This window comes from Xyrauchen texanus, chromosome 1 (assembly GCF_025860055.1).
Source record: "Xyrauchen texanus isolate HMW12.3.18 chromosome 1, RBS_HiC_50CHRs, whole genome shotgun sequence".
Lineage (NCBI taxonomy): Eukaryota > Metazoa > Chordata > Actinopteri > Cypriniformes > Catostomidae > Xyrauchen > Xyrauchen texanus.
The window spans coordinates 47,891,144-47,906,559 of NC_068276.1; the positions used below are offsets into that span (position 1 = coordinate 47,891,144).

Consider the following 15,416-nt stretch of genomic DNA (forward strand, 5'->3'; position numbering starts at 1 on the left):
AATGGGAGAATTTGGAACACCAAACCAAGGAGCTCTAAGCGCCAACGGTCAATGGATGTAGACAGGATGTCCCGCCTTACAGGAAATAAAGCCAATCACCTTTTAGATACAGACATCGCCTGTTAATCAACTCGAGAATGTGCATGCTCTTTAGCTATGCAAACTAGAACTTTTGTGTTTTTAGCATAACATGAGGTAAAGAAGCACAATTTATGATTCCTGTATTGTTACATTTTATTGCTGATTTGAAATATGTTCTTTGATTGTAATCTTGACCAACTGTTTTTGAGATTTTGGCCTTTCCCCATTCAAGTAGATAGGAGCTACACTGTCATGACTGGAAATAGCCTCAAGGAGCATTCCAAAGATGGCCGACAGTGGACTGACTTGCTAGAAAGACTTTGACCAGATGCACGTTAAACCAATAAAGGGTTGAGTTTTTTCTGGATACTTTAAAATGAACTACAGTTGCCAAATGGGTTAATGGAATTAATACAAAGATAATTTTGTATTAATTGTATTAATAAAAAAAATTAATACCTAATAATTAATACAAAGAGGGTTGCAAATATCAGAAATATCCACTGATAGACAGTCGCTAACGTTAATGAATTAATTGAATACAATAGTCTTACTGTTTTACTTACAGACTAAAAGCTGTTTATTTGTGCCCGGCATAGATTTCCAGATGTTATAAACAGATTACAATTTACAGGCTTAATTTTCACGTTTCTTTCATTAAACATTAACAGAATATGAGAAAACGATACACGTGATTACTTAAAGCAAATACTCCCATTAAAAACAAGCCCTAAAACATTGTGATATGATGTGTAAATTCAGACTTAGTAAGGTAAGTAAGGACTTAAATCTTGATCTGTTTCTCACCCAAATTCGATTGTAACTCTTCAGAAGACATGGATTAAACCACTTGATTATGGATTACTTTTATGCTGCCTTTATGTCCTTTTTGGAGCTTGAAAGTTTTGAACCCCATTGGCTTACACTGTATGTTCAAAAACACCTCATACAGTCTTCAAAAAAAATTATTTCTTTGTGTTCCGCAGAAGAAAGCAAATCATAAAAGTTTTGGATGGATGAGGGGTGAGGAAATGTTGAGAGAATTAAAATTTTTGGGTGCTATCTTTTAATAGGAACAGGAACATGTGAGGTGGGACAGGACTGTTGCAAGCTGAATTGGAACTGGCACTAGCCACATGAGTACCAAAGCATGTGCATTTTATAATAATGTTTTATATTAAAAAAATGATTTCGGTCTGCCCATGCCAGGTTTTTTTATTGGTGGATATAGTTAGACAGCCGAAAGTGAACCGTTTTTCTCATGGAAAAAAGTGTTCTTATCCACTCCCTCCCATAAGCAGCCCATATGCTGAGAATGTAGTTATTACAATGCACACACAAACCATGACACCTCACATGCATATGCATTTGATCTATACCCAATCGGTCTCAGTTTTAAATTAGATTAAGCTGAGAATGTTATTCAGTGTGAATAGTTGACGCACACACTCACACACACTTTATCATCTCTGTTTGTCTTTCATTATTTTCCTTATTAGCATGAGCAAACATCTTTGTCTTCATTCTGCAAGGGAATTGTTTTTCGTCAGCCGATTTAGTATGTAAGAGAGAGAGAAAAAGAAAGAGACCAGTGAAAATGGAAATTGATTGTATTGTTTTAACGTTAAATCCTCTCTGTGGTTAAATCACTCCGACAAGTGCTGAGAGAAATGAGAGGGATTGAAGGAAAAAGAGAAGGAATGCAGGGAAAAAGAGAAATTGAAGGAAAGAGTGAGTGAAAATAAGGAGGAACTGGGCAGAGAGACAAGTGTGGCAGGATAGCAGAGGGAGGTGAAGACAGCAGTGACTTTTGAGGGATGAAGAAAACACAAAGGAGCATGAAGATGGAGAGAAGGAGATGGAGAGTGAAAGAGAGAGGAAAAGGTGTGGTTGTGGGTAACTCGGTTCATGTTCAGTGAAGTGGAGTATTTAATTTAACAAGATGAACGAGCTGCCCAGGACGCTGTTTTTTCCCCTGTTTCTTTCCTGGAGAGGATAAAGTGTACTGCCCTTCTATCCTCTGAGGTCAGGGCATAATGTTTCCTCAAGGTAATGAAAGTCAACCTAACAGGCCAGTGACGTGACACCTCTACAATTTAGTACTACATCGATTTTTTATTTCCTAACTTAAACTACTTGCTCCAAAACAAAGAACACAAGTAGCCCAAACACAAGGGTACTGTAATGCCATTTTTACAATGTCTCTGAAGGTTAACTTTTAAAGTCCACAGGACAATTAGAAGATGTCAGGAGAAATTCTAGTATTTCAGTCAATGGCCCCTTATTGTTTATTATTTAATGTAAATGTATATAATTTTTTCTCTATTTTCACTGCCCTTTTTTTAATAGAATGTCATGGAAACATAATAGTGGATTTTTCTTTTGCCGTTTGAGAAAACGGGAACATAAAAATTATATATATATATATATATATATATATATATATATGTAAACAGAAGCTAAAGTTAATTGTGTAAGTGCAGTCATACAAAAGCAGCATAGTGTAAACAATCAAAAATTATTGATGACATAATCATATTCTAAATGGTCTTTTCCTGCTTTAAGTTACAAAAGCAGTATCTCCTTATAAACAGCCATAACATAAACTTGTAACAATATGTTATAAGTCAAAGTTATACAATGGAATTTATTTATCAAGTAAGTCTCCAAATAAGATTCTGATTATGACAACAAGTTACTCGCCCATTCCACCTGCTTCTCACTGATTGCACTCCCTACTTATTCCTTCTGTTTTTCCTCTTTCTTTGACAGTTATTGTTTGCTGTCAAGTGTTAACCGTGCTCTCTTGCTTAGCTTGGAGATTGCACGTGTGTCTGTTTGTTGCCTGTCTCTAGAGGTGTGATTACCTTCCTGTTCGTGTTACCTTTGCCTGTATTGTTGCCCAGTTCCCTTGGAGGAGGATTCCTTAATCTCTGCCTCTATGTGTTGGGGGAGAAACTCACCAGGGCTTTGCTTTGCACCGCACCAGCTTCAACTGACTCTCTTGGGATTGCTCCTGACTTCCACAACGCACACACTCATCATACTAACACACTCTTTCATTAGCCCGCTGAGCTGCTATAGCTTTTGACTCTGCTCATCACTTCAGCCGGCGCCGGGTGTGCCTCATTGACTGTTTCCCTATGCATTTGGTTCCCTTTGCCTCCCCTCACCCTCTGACATAGGTAAGTATTATAATGTATTTTAAATGAGGTTACAATTATTAATGTTTAATATTATAACATATTATAAGGTGTATAATTAGACATTACAAAAGCATTATAATGACTTTACAATGCATTATAAATATGGGCTTCATAGAAATATTTACCCATTTTACTTTTTGTGATTTCCCTGGAACTCAAGAATTAGCCACGGATGAGCGATACAAAAGTGCAAATTTTAGAGCTTTGTGCAGCTCTGGTGCTCTGTACTGCAAAGAACATTGCCACTTTTGGCAAAATACTATTTGTGACCATATCAGAAGTTACACCTCTGGTGGGGAAATCCAATGCAACTCCTGTAACACTGCAAAAAATCTATTTGATCTGAAAAACATTTTGGAACCAATGTACAATATATTTACTTTATGTTTCCAAAAACTTTTTGGGGTCTTTCAGAATTTTATTTTTCAGAAATGTGAAATGCAGACTTTATCAAAAGACAAGCCTTACTTTGAAAACTGCACCCTATTAAACTCTATCTGTCCAAATACTGTCTTGAAGGACGATGTAGTAGCCCTCTGGCTTTTGTTGTCTCCTTTTCTCTCCTCTATCCTTCCCTCTCAGAAACATCCCTCGTTCCTCTGAGAGGTTTTCATTTGCGGTCGCCCTTGAGGTAATTGGTAAAGTTTGGGAGAAAAGTTGGCTGTGTATTTCTTGGTTTTCTTGTGTGAAATAAACTTTGTCATTAATTCACTCTGATCAATGGATCAGCAGGTATTCACCCTCCATTGAGTTCACTGTCTATTCTATTTGACCTTTTTCACATACCAGTTTCCTTGCATTTTGAGTTCATTGTAAGTTTTTGATTCACTTGATTCACTCCAGCTATAATGTTCTAAATAGACACCCAGAATATCTGAAACTAAATTTTTGTGACTGTTCACATGGCTGTGACTAATAAGCTTCATTCCAATGGGTTCGGGCTTCTTTATTTTACTTACTGATTTTGTTTTTTACAGAAATGAACATGAAGAAATTAGTCTGCCCTAGAAAGGGCTTATTCTTATATTTATGTTGATTCTTCACAGGACTTTAATGCTGGACTGGCCATTGCTGTGGTGGACCTGACTGCTACATGTGTAAAACAGTTTGAGAAGAAGGGCTTTGAGATCACTACACCTTTCAAATCCTTCTGGTGAGCTGCCACAATGTAACATATATATTTGCATGAGGTCAAAATATAATAATAAAAAAAGAATAGCATAAATAGCTCATGAAATCCTGTTTAAAAACATTTAATTATCTTCGAGCAGTGCTAAGCTTCTTACCTGGACATATTTAATATCACTTTTATTTACTTAAATGTCTCCAGAAATGTCATTGGATTATGAGAGAGGTTGCTCTAAGTTTCAAATAAAGACTCTGATTTCATAAATATTCAGCTTTTTCATATTTGATATACTTTCATAATTTGCAGAATGGTAAATTAACTGCTGTAGAAGTGACCCTTCATACATGCCTTGGGTTGGCTTGCATTGCTAATTGCATACGGCTGTGAGAAAGAAAGAAGTGTGGATTTTACCTGCTTTACCACATAAAATCAACTGCAACTGCATTCTATTCAAGTGCAATGTAACCTGATCAAAGTATATTTCAGAGAACCTAGAAGAAGATTTGTTGAAGCTCATAAATCAGGAAATAGTTACAAAAGCATTTCTTAGTCCCCCATAGCCCAAAGTTAGTCGGCTTACTCCAGAAGAAATTCAACACCATTTCTACTTTCCCTTCGAGTTGGCGTCCTACAAATCGCAGAGTAGGAACATGACAAATAGTCCTTAAACAGCTTACAAAGAACCTTACTATGATGGCTAATATTACTGCTGTGTTCACAAGTCACTAGACAAGAAAAACAAGAGGGGGTGTTCATGTAAGTTTTCCAGACAGGAATCTACTGCAATTTCAAAATGTGCCACTAGGAGTAAAATATTACATTTTCACCCAAAAATATTGCTCTAATGTTAAAGGTGTCATATATTGGCTAATCAAATTTCCCTCAATCGTTTGAGATGCAAAAATGACTCTTTCTGTACCTCTGCAACTTTCTTACATAATACAGGTACTATATTCCTAAACTTCAGAAGGCTAAATGTAATGTGTGGGAAAGTTTGCAAAACCTTGTGCTGTTCCTTGCTGTGTGTATGTTGCTCTGCATATCCTTCTGCAGGATTCCAAGTTTGGGAAAGAGCGGCTGGAGTTTATTTTAACAAGGTCCCTGATCAATTCATTCCAGTCTTAACAGTTTGTGCAGTGTATTTCAGCACATTTGTGTTGTTAACCTGTCACAATGTAATGCAAGCTGTGCAAAGAGTCTGTTATTGAAAGATAGGAGAGTTAAAAACCTGAGTTATATTCGACCTGACTGCAAACCAGCATCCTGTGCCAGAGAAAATGCTGAAAAGCTGTTGCTTATTTCATATGCGAAGGCAGCGTTTCTCGAATTTGCAACAGTACTGTTTAGTTTTAAGGGTCAGAAAGAGAAATATGACCTTAAAATTATAAATAGACTTCAGAGAAAAATATTATATTACAATAAAAACTACTAAATCAATGCTGAAGTGTGTATATTGTGTGCCTGCATTGCTTTTTCAGTATCTGGAACTTTGTTTGCAGTTGACCAATGAATTCCAAGTGAATTCATGAACATCTGTAACCCGCACAAGAAGAGACAGTCACAATGTAAGTCAAAAACTGCGTTTTATTGCAGGCAGGCAAAAGTACAGAAAAAGGGCAAATCCAGTGAAGAGTAGTCAAAGGGAGCGTGAGGTCGAAAGCCGGGGAATCAAGAGGAAAATGACGAGACTAGTGGGAGCAAAAGACAGGGGAACAAGGGGAGCTGGCAAGCTAAGAGGTGAACGAGAGGAGGTCAAAACTAGATGAGACTAGCGGGGGGCAAAGACACGGGAAACTAAATACAATAACCAACATCCGTGAGACGAAAGGGTAGTGATATATATAGGGGCAAGTGCAGGTGTAAACCACGACAGGTGATGAGACGAGTGCAGGTGAAACTAATGTGCAGGAGTGCAGATGATGCGAGTGCAGGTGGTCATAATGTTCTGGGGGATTGGAAACGCGTGAGAAACTCCAGGAAGGGAGATTGCCTACGAGCATGTGAGCGAGTAGGAGCAAAGTGGGCGTGAGGGCTCGAGCGAGCAAAAAGAGCGTGCGAGCTCGAGGGGGCGGAACGAGCGTGGGAGCTCGAGGGGGCGGAACGAGCTTGGAAGCTCGAGGGGGCGGAGCGAGGGAGTGGGGTTCGTGACAGTACTCACCCCTCTAAAACGGACGGCTCCTGACGGCCGCGCTCGGTTGCGAGGAAGTGGTGCTGGACGAACCCAACAAACAAAAAACCCTGAACAGACAACCCACAAAACACACAAACAAAATTGAGGGCAGTCCAAGGGGCACAGAGGGAAATGAGACAGTCCATGGGGTCAGTGGGCAGTATCAAGGCAAGGTCTGGGGGAACATAGCGGACAGGCGGGTGGTCGGGAGATCTAGGGGGCAGCCGTAGGGCAGAGACAGGGTCAGGGGTCTGGAAGGCGACTGGAGGACAGGGACTGGGTCCGGGGGTCTGGAAGGTGACCACCGGACAGGAATAGGGTCTGGAGGCCAGGGAAGAGGCCACAGGACAGGGAGAGGGTCAGGAAGTCCGGGCTGAGCCGTGAAAGGCGGTGCCGTCAGAGGCGGCACTGTAGGCGGCTCTGGAGGTGGGGTTCTGGAAGGCTCTGGAGGTGGAGCCGAAGGAGGCTTTAGGGGCGAAGGCCTGAAAGGCTCTGGAGGTGGAGCCGACGGAGGCTTTAGGGGGGAAGGCCTGGAAGGCTCAGGAGGTGGAGCCAATGTAGGTGGCGCCGTGGGAGGTCCCCGAGGCGACGACCTGGCAGGCTCTGTAGTCTCGGGGGGTAGAGCCGTAGGAGGCCCGAGAGGCGGAGCCATAGAAAGCTCTGGAGTCTTTGGGAGCAGAGCCGTGAGGGGCTCGGGAGGTGGAGCCGTGGGAGGCTCGGGAGGCGGAGCCGTAGGAGGCTCGAGAGGCGGAGCCCTAGGAAGCTCTGGAGCCTCTGGGAGTAGAGCCGTGAGAGGCTCGGGGAAAAAGGTTGTGGAAGACTCGAGAGGCTCTAGAGGTGGGGCCCTGGAAGACTCGAGAGACGAAGCCCTGAGAGGCTTGGAAGGGGGTGGAGCCCTGAAAGACTCGAGAGAAGAAGCCCTGAGAGGCTTGAGGGGAGGAGGAGCCCTGAGAGACTCGAGAGGGGAAGCCCTGAGAGGCTTGAGAGGGGGAGGAGCCCTGAGAGACTCGAGAGGCGAAGCCGTGAGAGGCTTGAGGGGTGGAGCCATGAAAGACTCAAGGGACGGAGCCCTGAGAGGCTCGAGGGGAGGAGGAGCCCTGAGAGACTCGAGAGGCGAAGCCGTGAGAGGCTTAAGGGGTGGAGCCATGAAAGACTCGAGGGATGGAGCCCTGAGAGGCTCGAGGGGTGGAGCCATGAAAGACTCGAGGGACGGAGCCCTGAGAGGCTAGAGGGGAGGAGCCCTGAGAGACTCGAGAGGAGAAGCTCTGAGAGGCTTGGGAGGGGGAGCCCTGAAAGACTCGAGAGGAGAAGCCCTGAGAGGCTTGGGAGGGGGAGCCCTGAAAGACTCGAGAGGAGAAGCCCTGAGAGGCTCGAGAGGAGGAGCCCTGGGAGGCTTGGGAGGAGGAGCCTTGGAAGGCTCGAGAGACTTGAAAGGCAGAACCCTGGGGGGCTTGGGAGGTAGAGCTCTGGGAGGCTCGAGAGGAGGAGCCTTAGGAGGCTCGAGAGGAAGAGCCCTGGGAGGCTTGAGAGGAGCCCTGGGAGACTCGAGAGGCGGAGGCCGCGAGGGCTCTGAGGGGCGAACAGAGGCTGGCAGAGCCGTGGAAGACTCTGAGAGCAGGGCAGAGGCTGGCAGAGCCGTGGAAGACTCTGGGGGCGGAGCAGAACCCGGCAGAGCCGTGGAAGACTCTGGGGGCGGAGCAGAACCCGGCAGAGCCGTGGAAGACCCTGGGGGCGGAGCAGAACCCGGCAGAGCCGTGGAAGACTCTGGGGGCGGAGCAGAACCCGGCAGAGCCGTGGAAGACTCTGGGGCGGAGCAGAACCCGGCAGAGCCGTGGAAGACCCTGGGGGCGGAGCAGAACCCGGCAGAGCCGTGGAAGACCCTGGGGGCGGAGCAGAACCCGGCAGAGCCGTGGAAGACTCTGAGGGCGGAGCAGAGGTCGGTAGAGCTGTGGAAGACTCTGAGGGAACCTCTGCGGTCTTGAGCACAAAACGAGACTGGGGAGAAGGGGTCCTCTTCCTTCTCTTGCGTCCTCGGCCAACAGGGGACATGGCCATGGGGACGGTCGAGGCTACAGGCGCTGGCTCGCCGACTGTGGCGGGCATGGGCGCTGGCTCGTTGGCCGTGGCGGGCATGGGCGCTGGCTCATTGGCCGTGGCGGGCATGGGCGCTGACTCTCTGGCCGTGGCGGGCATGGGCGTTGACTCGCTGGCCGTGCCAGGCTTCGAGACTGGGGCCGTGACAGGCTTCGGGACTGGGGCCGTGACAGGCCTCGGGACTGGGGCCATGTCAGGCTTCAGGACTAGGGCCGTGACAGGCCTCGGGACTGGGGCCGTGACAGGCCTCGGGACTGGGGCCGTGACAGGCCTCGGGACTGGGGCCGTGACAGGCCTCGGGACTGGGGCCGTGTCAGGCCTCGGGACTGGGGCCGTGTCAGGCTTCAAGACGGGGGCCGTGGTAGGCTTCAAGACGGGGGCCGTGGTAGGCTTCACGACGGGGGCCGTGGTATGGAATGCTGGTTCAGTTTCTGCCTCCCCCACAGTAAACGAGGAACCAGCGTACAGTAGGGCGAGGTCAATAAACTGAGCCAGGTTGAGAGAGCAGCGACCACCAGGCATGAATGATGAGGCTGGCTCATTCAGTCCAAATTGAAAAATGTCTTTCAGAGCCACCTCATCAAAATTCACCTGGTTGGCCAGGGCACAAAATCAACCACATAAGCCTCCAAGGGTTGACTCACCTGACGCAAAACCAAGAGTTGGGCCGCTGGGTCCATAATGTTAAGGGCACGGTTAAAAGTTCTACAACCGCTGCCCTGCATAAACAACCCTTGGCAAGCGCCCGAAGAGCCATCAAACCTCTCAGGGGGTTGAAGGCTTACGGCGCTCAGAAATGCACTGGAGGCATAAACGGGCTCAGGGGCAGACACAGGTGAAACAGGGTGACATAAATCAGACAAGGGACATACCTGCTGCCCCTGGGCCGCGAGCGCTTGGTCCTGCCTCCAAACTGTAGCTCCTCGCGCCGAATGTGACGTGCACCTCCGCTCTAGTGAGCTGCGCGAATCCTCAGCATTGTGACTGTCTTCGGTAACGGTTGGTTATTTTGTAACCCGCACAAGAAGAGACAGTCACAATGTAAGTCAAAAACTGCGTTTTATTGCAGGCAGGCAAAAGTACAGAAAAAGGGCAAATCCAGTGAAGAGTAGTCAAAGGAGGTCGAAAGCCGGGGAATCAAGAGGAAAATGACGAGATTAGTGGGAGCAAAAGACGGGAACAAGGGGAGCTGGCAAGCTAAGAGGTGAACGAGAGGAGGTCAAAACTAGATGAGACTAGCAGGGGGCAAAGACACGGGAAACTAAATACAATAACCAACAACCGTGAGACGAAAGGGTAGTGATATATATAGGGGCAAGTGCAGGTGTAAACCATGACAGGTGATGAGACGAGTGCAGGTGAAACTAATGTGCAGGAGTGCAGATGACGCGAGTGCAGGTGGTCATAATGTTCTGGGGGATTGGAAACGCGTGAGAAACTCCAGGAATGGAGATTGCCTACGAGCATGTGAGCGAGTAGGAGCAAAGTGGGCGTGAGGGCTCGAGCGAGCAAAAAGAGCGTGCGAGCTCGAGGGGGCGGAACGAGCGTGGGAGCTCGAGGGGGCGGAACGAGCGTGGAAGCTCGAGGGGGCGGAGCGAGGGAGTGGGGTGGGAGGGAGTGACAGCAGAATGCCTGAATCTTGAGAAAGTATGCAACATGACAGTCAACTAAATAGTGACTTGAACAAAATAAATTCCTTAGAGATTCCTGACCATAGAGTTTCCATTGACATTCTGAAGTGCAATTTGAAGCAAGCTACTCCAGCAAGAATAGCTTGTACTGTTGGTGCTTGTAAGCGTTCTTAATTGACTGCTGTCTCCAACTTTATCAGCCGATGGATCATGTGAACTGGTGCATCGCATCACTGTGCATTTCCATAAACTGCTCAACTTGAATGCATTACCAACAGTCGCTGTTGCTCATGTCACCTAAAATGCCCAACTCTCATTCAAAATGAATGACTTCTGGTCGTTTTTCTGCTGCAAAATGCTATTAGTGTGATCGCCTCTTTAGAGCAGCAACGACAAAAAGGGTTTAGTTTGGGTAATTTCAGGGGTGGAAAGAGTACTGAAAAATAATACTCAAGTAAAAGTACTGATACATCTAAAAAAAATTTTTGTATGATTAGAGTAAAAGTACCTGTCCTAAAATCTACTCAAGTATGAGTAAAAGAGTAGCTCATTTGAAAGAACTCATGAGTAGTGAGTATTGAGTACAGATTGCGAAAACTATGCTCCTTTATAATAAAAACTCTTCTATGGCTGTATGCCAGAAAGAATAAAAAATATAGGTATTTTATAGGTGTTTGTGATTGACAACTTTAGAAATACATCACTGATACTCTAAACACTACATGAATCTGGGTTTAATAAATAAATAAAAGGGCGACATGATTACAGAAATGAAAAGATGAAAGTTATTTTCAATTTCATAATGTATGAAACAATTACATTAAAATCAGTTTATGTGTAGGGTCTAAATTTTCCTCAATGCCGACAAGAGTTACTGTTGTGCATAAAACATGTTCAAAACAATGCAAGGAATGCAAAATGAATAAATAAATAAATTATGAAAAACCACTACAAAAGCAGGGTCACTTGGTGCATTATGTCCCACACAATAGAGGGGGTAGAGCAGTGGTTTGGTACAGGGGCCACATCAGGCTTCAAAGGAATAATTCACACAAAAATTTAACTTTCACTCATCCTTATGCCATTGCGGATGACTATGACTTTCTTTACTTTCTTTCTTCTGCAGAACACAAATGAAGATTTTTAGAAGAATATCTCAGCTCTTTTGGTCCATACAGTAAAAGTGAATGGGTGCCAAAATTTGGACGCTCCAAAAATCACATAAGTCAGCATAAAAGTAGTCTAATCCATGTGACTCCAGTGGTTAAATCCATGTGTTCAGAAGAGATATGATTGGTTGGGTGAGGAAACCCAAGTGTGAGTAAATGTTTACTAAACATTCTCCTCCCTGCTCAGTCAGTGACAACTTTAACTTTCACTTTCTTCTTTTGTTTTTGGTGATTCACATTCTTCATGCATATCGCCATCTACTGGGTTGGGTGAATAATATATATATATATATATATATATATATATATATATATATATATATATATATATATATATATATATATATATATATTTATATTTACTTAAATATCCACACCTATCATATCACTTCTGAAGACATGGATTTAACCATTGGAGTCATATGGATTTCATTTATGCTGCATTTATGTGCTTTTTTTGCACATTGTCCTCCTTTTGAGATACAATGTTCCACATTGATTTAGTTCTTGTATCTTTTAAGCCCAGAAATAGTTGTGTTCTCATTCTAATGCATGATGCACAATTTTGTGAAGATTGTGACTGGTGGAATATTCTGCTCCACAAATGTTGATACTTTTCTATCAGGCATTAGAAGAAACATGATAAAGGCTAAGCATAATTATAAAATATTTTAACATCTCTACTTTCCTGGTAATTTATTATGCAAATTAACACTCTACATTAGTGGTCAGAAACAGAGAGTGGTTTTCTCATTTCCTTGTTATTGTTGTTTGATTAATAGCCTTTATATGAGATAGCCTACTAGATAGTACTCAATTCGGTTACATGTACACATCAAGTCCAACATTTTGATGCAAATACGGTTTTTGTTCCACTGTTTACACTCACTGTAGATGAAACCAACTGTGTTTACATTGAATCCTCATCAAGACGGGCATTGGCAGAATCATGTAGTGTATTTGATCATTTAGGCGCGAATATCGCTCAAACATTAGCCGCCTGTCAATCAAACAGCACGCAGCTAAAGACGTCAGGAAATAAAAAGTCAACCTTCAATAGTCAAAATTGTATCTAGATCAACCAACCAGTAGTTGTCTTGTTATCGCGATCGATGTAATGAACACCCCTGTTCCAGATGTAGAACATTGGCTAAATATAGAAAATTACTCAAAAACTTATCATCGATATTGCGAACATCTATCTTTTTTTATCTTTCAGATACATTCAGAACATCAAGATTGTTTTATCGCCTAGCCCTATTAATAACATTGCCTTAATCTCTCACATCAACCCAATAATCTCAGTGATAGATATATAACAGGCTACGTTATAGCCACACAGAATCTAGTAATCAGAAATATGAAACGTTCCTCGATATGTTTCTTCAAATTAGAGGCAGGATTAATGCTGATATCTGGCTCGAGCAAGTTAAACTGACATGACACAATCATGCAATTGGCCTTTTTCACTGCAAAATGCCCTTTTAGGTGTTGAACTTTGCTTGAGGCACCCTCCACAGTTTGCACCATATCTACAGCTGCTTTTCAAGTGTGTGATTTATTTGATGGGGTCACGAGACTTCAGGACGGGGAAGTAGCGAACACAGACAGTGGGAAATAATTGTGCATTAAAAGTACAGTTACAGCACTTAAAATGAACTCAAGTAAAAGTAAAGGAAAAAGATTTGAATAAACTTTTTAAAACAGGACAATTCCTGGGAAAAACTACTTAAGTACATTAATGTGAGTATTTGTAATTTGTTACTTTACTCCCCTGGTGATTATCAATGAAAATGGTGCCACAATTACAAAATATAAAGGTTCACAATATTTTTTGTTTTGTTTAAATAAGACTTAATTCATAATAATGGCTTGATGAATGTCACATCACATTTTAGGGGCCTAGAAAGTGGATTCATGAACTTTTTCTCACAATTGTATGTGGAAGGTGCTTGAACTGATCTTGTGTCTTTTAAGTTTAGCAGTGCACAGTGGGTTAGTGGAAATGTTTCTAATTACTAGTGTATGTCCTAAAAAATGTTTGTTCACTAACTAGTTTGTAAAATTTCTGCAAGAGGGGTGTGACATTATCTTGATTCATAGAGATAAGAGATTCCTCTTAGTACAATATGTGTTCTATTGATGCACAAGCAAAATAAAAGTTTAAAACCAAAAAATATTAAAATCTTTATTTTATTTTTTTCCTGCGTATAATTAAATTGAGTGCTTGCTCAGCTGGACAGTGTGAGGTTTATTAAATGTACAAGAAACTCACTCCATTACTGCCTTTTGTGTCTTTTTCATAGTTTGTTGCCTTCTGTGATTTTTTTCTTCTTCTAACATCTACTCTCTCATTATGACTGTCCTGCTTCTCTGATAACATCCATCTGAAGCACACTCATTATTGATCTGTTTTTCAAACTCCCTCTTTCTTTTTTTCTTTATAAATATCAACTCTGTTATAACAGCTGTACAGTAGCAGCGTCGCTTGCCTGCGACCTCACACTAGCTGATGTTTCAAACAAAGCAGCCATTTGCTGATGTCTAATCGATGAGATGTTTTCGTGTTTGTTTTTTAATGATCCTTTTATGGCTGATCGGTTCCCCAGCTAAAAAAAACCCCACAACAATAACAGAAACAACAAACAATAAAAAGCTATCATTCTCTTTCTTTGACTGGGGTGCACTGGTAAAGATTTTTTCCTCTTTATCTCCTAGCTTTGTTATTGTGGACAGGACAGCATATTGATCTGTTTGTAGTTGCATTCTAAATGCTGAACGATGTTGGGCTGGCAGACTATTTAATATTAGTTTTTGCCAAAATAATTGGAATTTTTGGAAGAAATTACTGATCAAGCTCTCTGTGCTAATTTAGAATAATTGTCACAGAGGGGTCATAATGGAAATGGGAAGCAGATTCTGAGCTCTTACTGGTTTTTATATTTAGACCATACAGTTTCTCATCACTGCCAATCATAGTGCAATAATGAAAATTAAAAAAGTGGTGTTCACTATTTTTATTGGTCTGCTGACCTGAGCCCAGTGGGACCCAATAACCTGTTGGAATTCAGGCCTGGTCCGACTCATTTTTTTATTTATATCTTTTTGCATTGATTTCAGATTTGTAATTATTGGGGAAAAAAAGAAAATTATTTTAAATACATAATGTTTTTTTATTTTATAATTGCAACACATTTTGGTTCTGACACCAAACGAAATGTTTTTAAAAGGGTTCACATATTAAATTGTATTATATGGGCCCTATTGTTTTGGAAAATAGCAGCAAATTAATCCACTGAGGTATCTTTATGTTCTTGCATTTTTAAAGGAATAGTTCACCCAAAAATGTAAATTCTCTCATTTACTCACCCTAATGCCATCCCAGGTGTGTATGCCTTTCTTTTTCTGCTGAACACAAATTCATATTTTTAGAAGAATATCTCAGCTCTTTTGGTCCATTTAATGTAAGTGAATGGTGGCCAGAATTTAAAAACTTCAAAAAGCAAATAAAGGCAACATAAAACTAATCCATAAGACTCCAGTGGTTAATTCCATGTCTTCTGAAGCAATATGATTGGTGTGGGTGCAAAATAGATCAATATTTTAGTTATTTTCTCCTCCCTGCCCAGCAGGTGGCAATATGCACAAAGAATGCAAATGAAAAAAAAGACAAAGAAGAATGTGAAAGTGGAGATTTATAGTAAAAAACAACTTAAATATGTATCTGTTTCTCACTCAAACCTATCATATCGCTTCTGAAGACATACATTTAACCACTGGAGTTGTATGGATTACTTTTCTGCTGTATTTATGTGCTTTTTGAACCTTCAAAATTCTGGCCACCATTCACTTGTGGATCTACACTCACCTAAAGGATTATTAGGAACACCTGTTCAATTTCTCATTAATGCAATTATCTAACCAACCAATCACATG

General features: G+C 42.4%; 1 protein-coding gene across 1 annotated transcript in view; it reads left to right on the forward strand.

Annotated features, from left to right (window-relative positions):
- The window catches only part of LOC127651108 (arf-GAP with Rho-GAP domain, ANK repeat and PH domain-containing protein 2-like), a 125,162-nt gene that overhangs the window by 46,296 nt on the left and 63,450 nt on the right, over positions 1-15,416 (forward strand). The window contains exon 10 of the mRNA XM_052136824.1: positions 4,334-4,440. Coding sequence (XP_051992784.1) covers positions 4,334-4,440 — 107 coding nt within the window. The remainder of the gene's footprint in view (positions 1-4,333; positions 4,441-15,416) is intronic.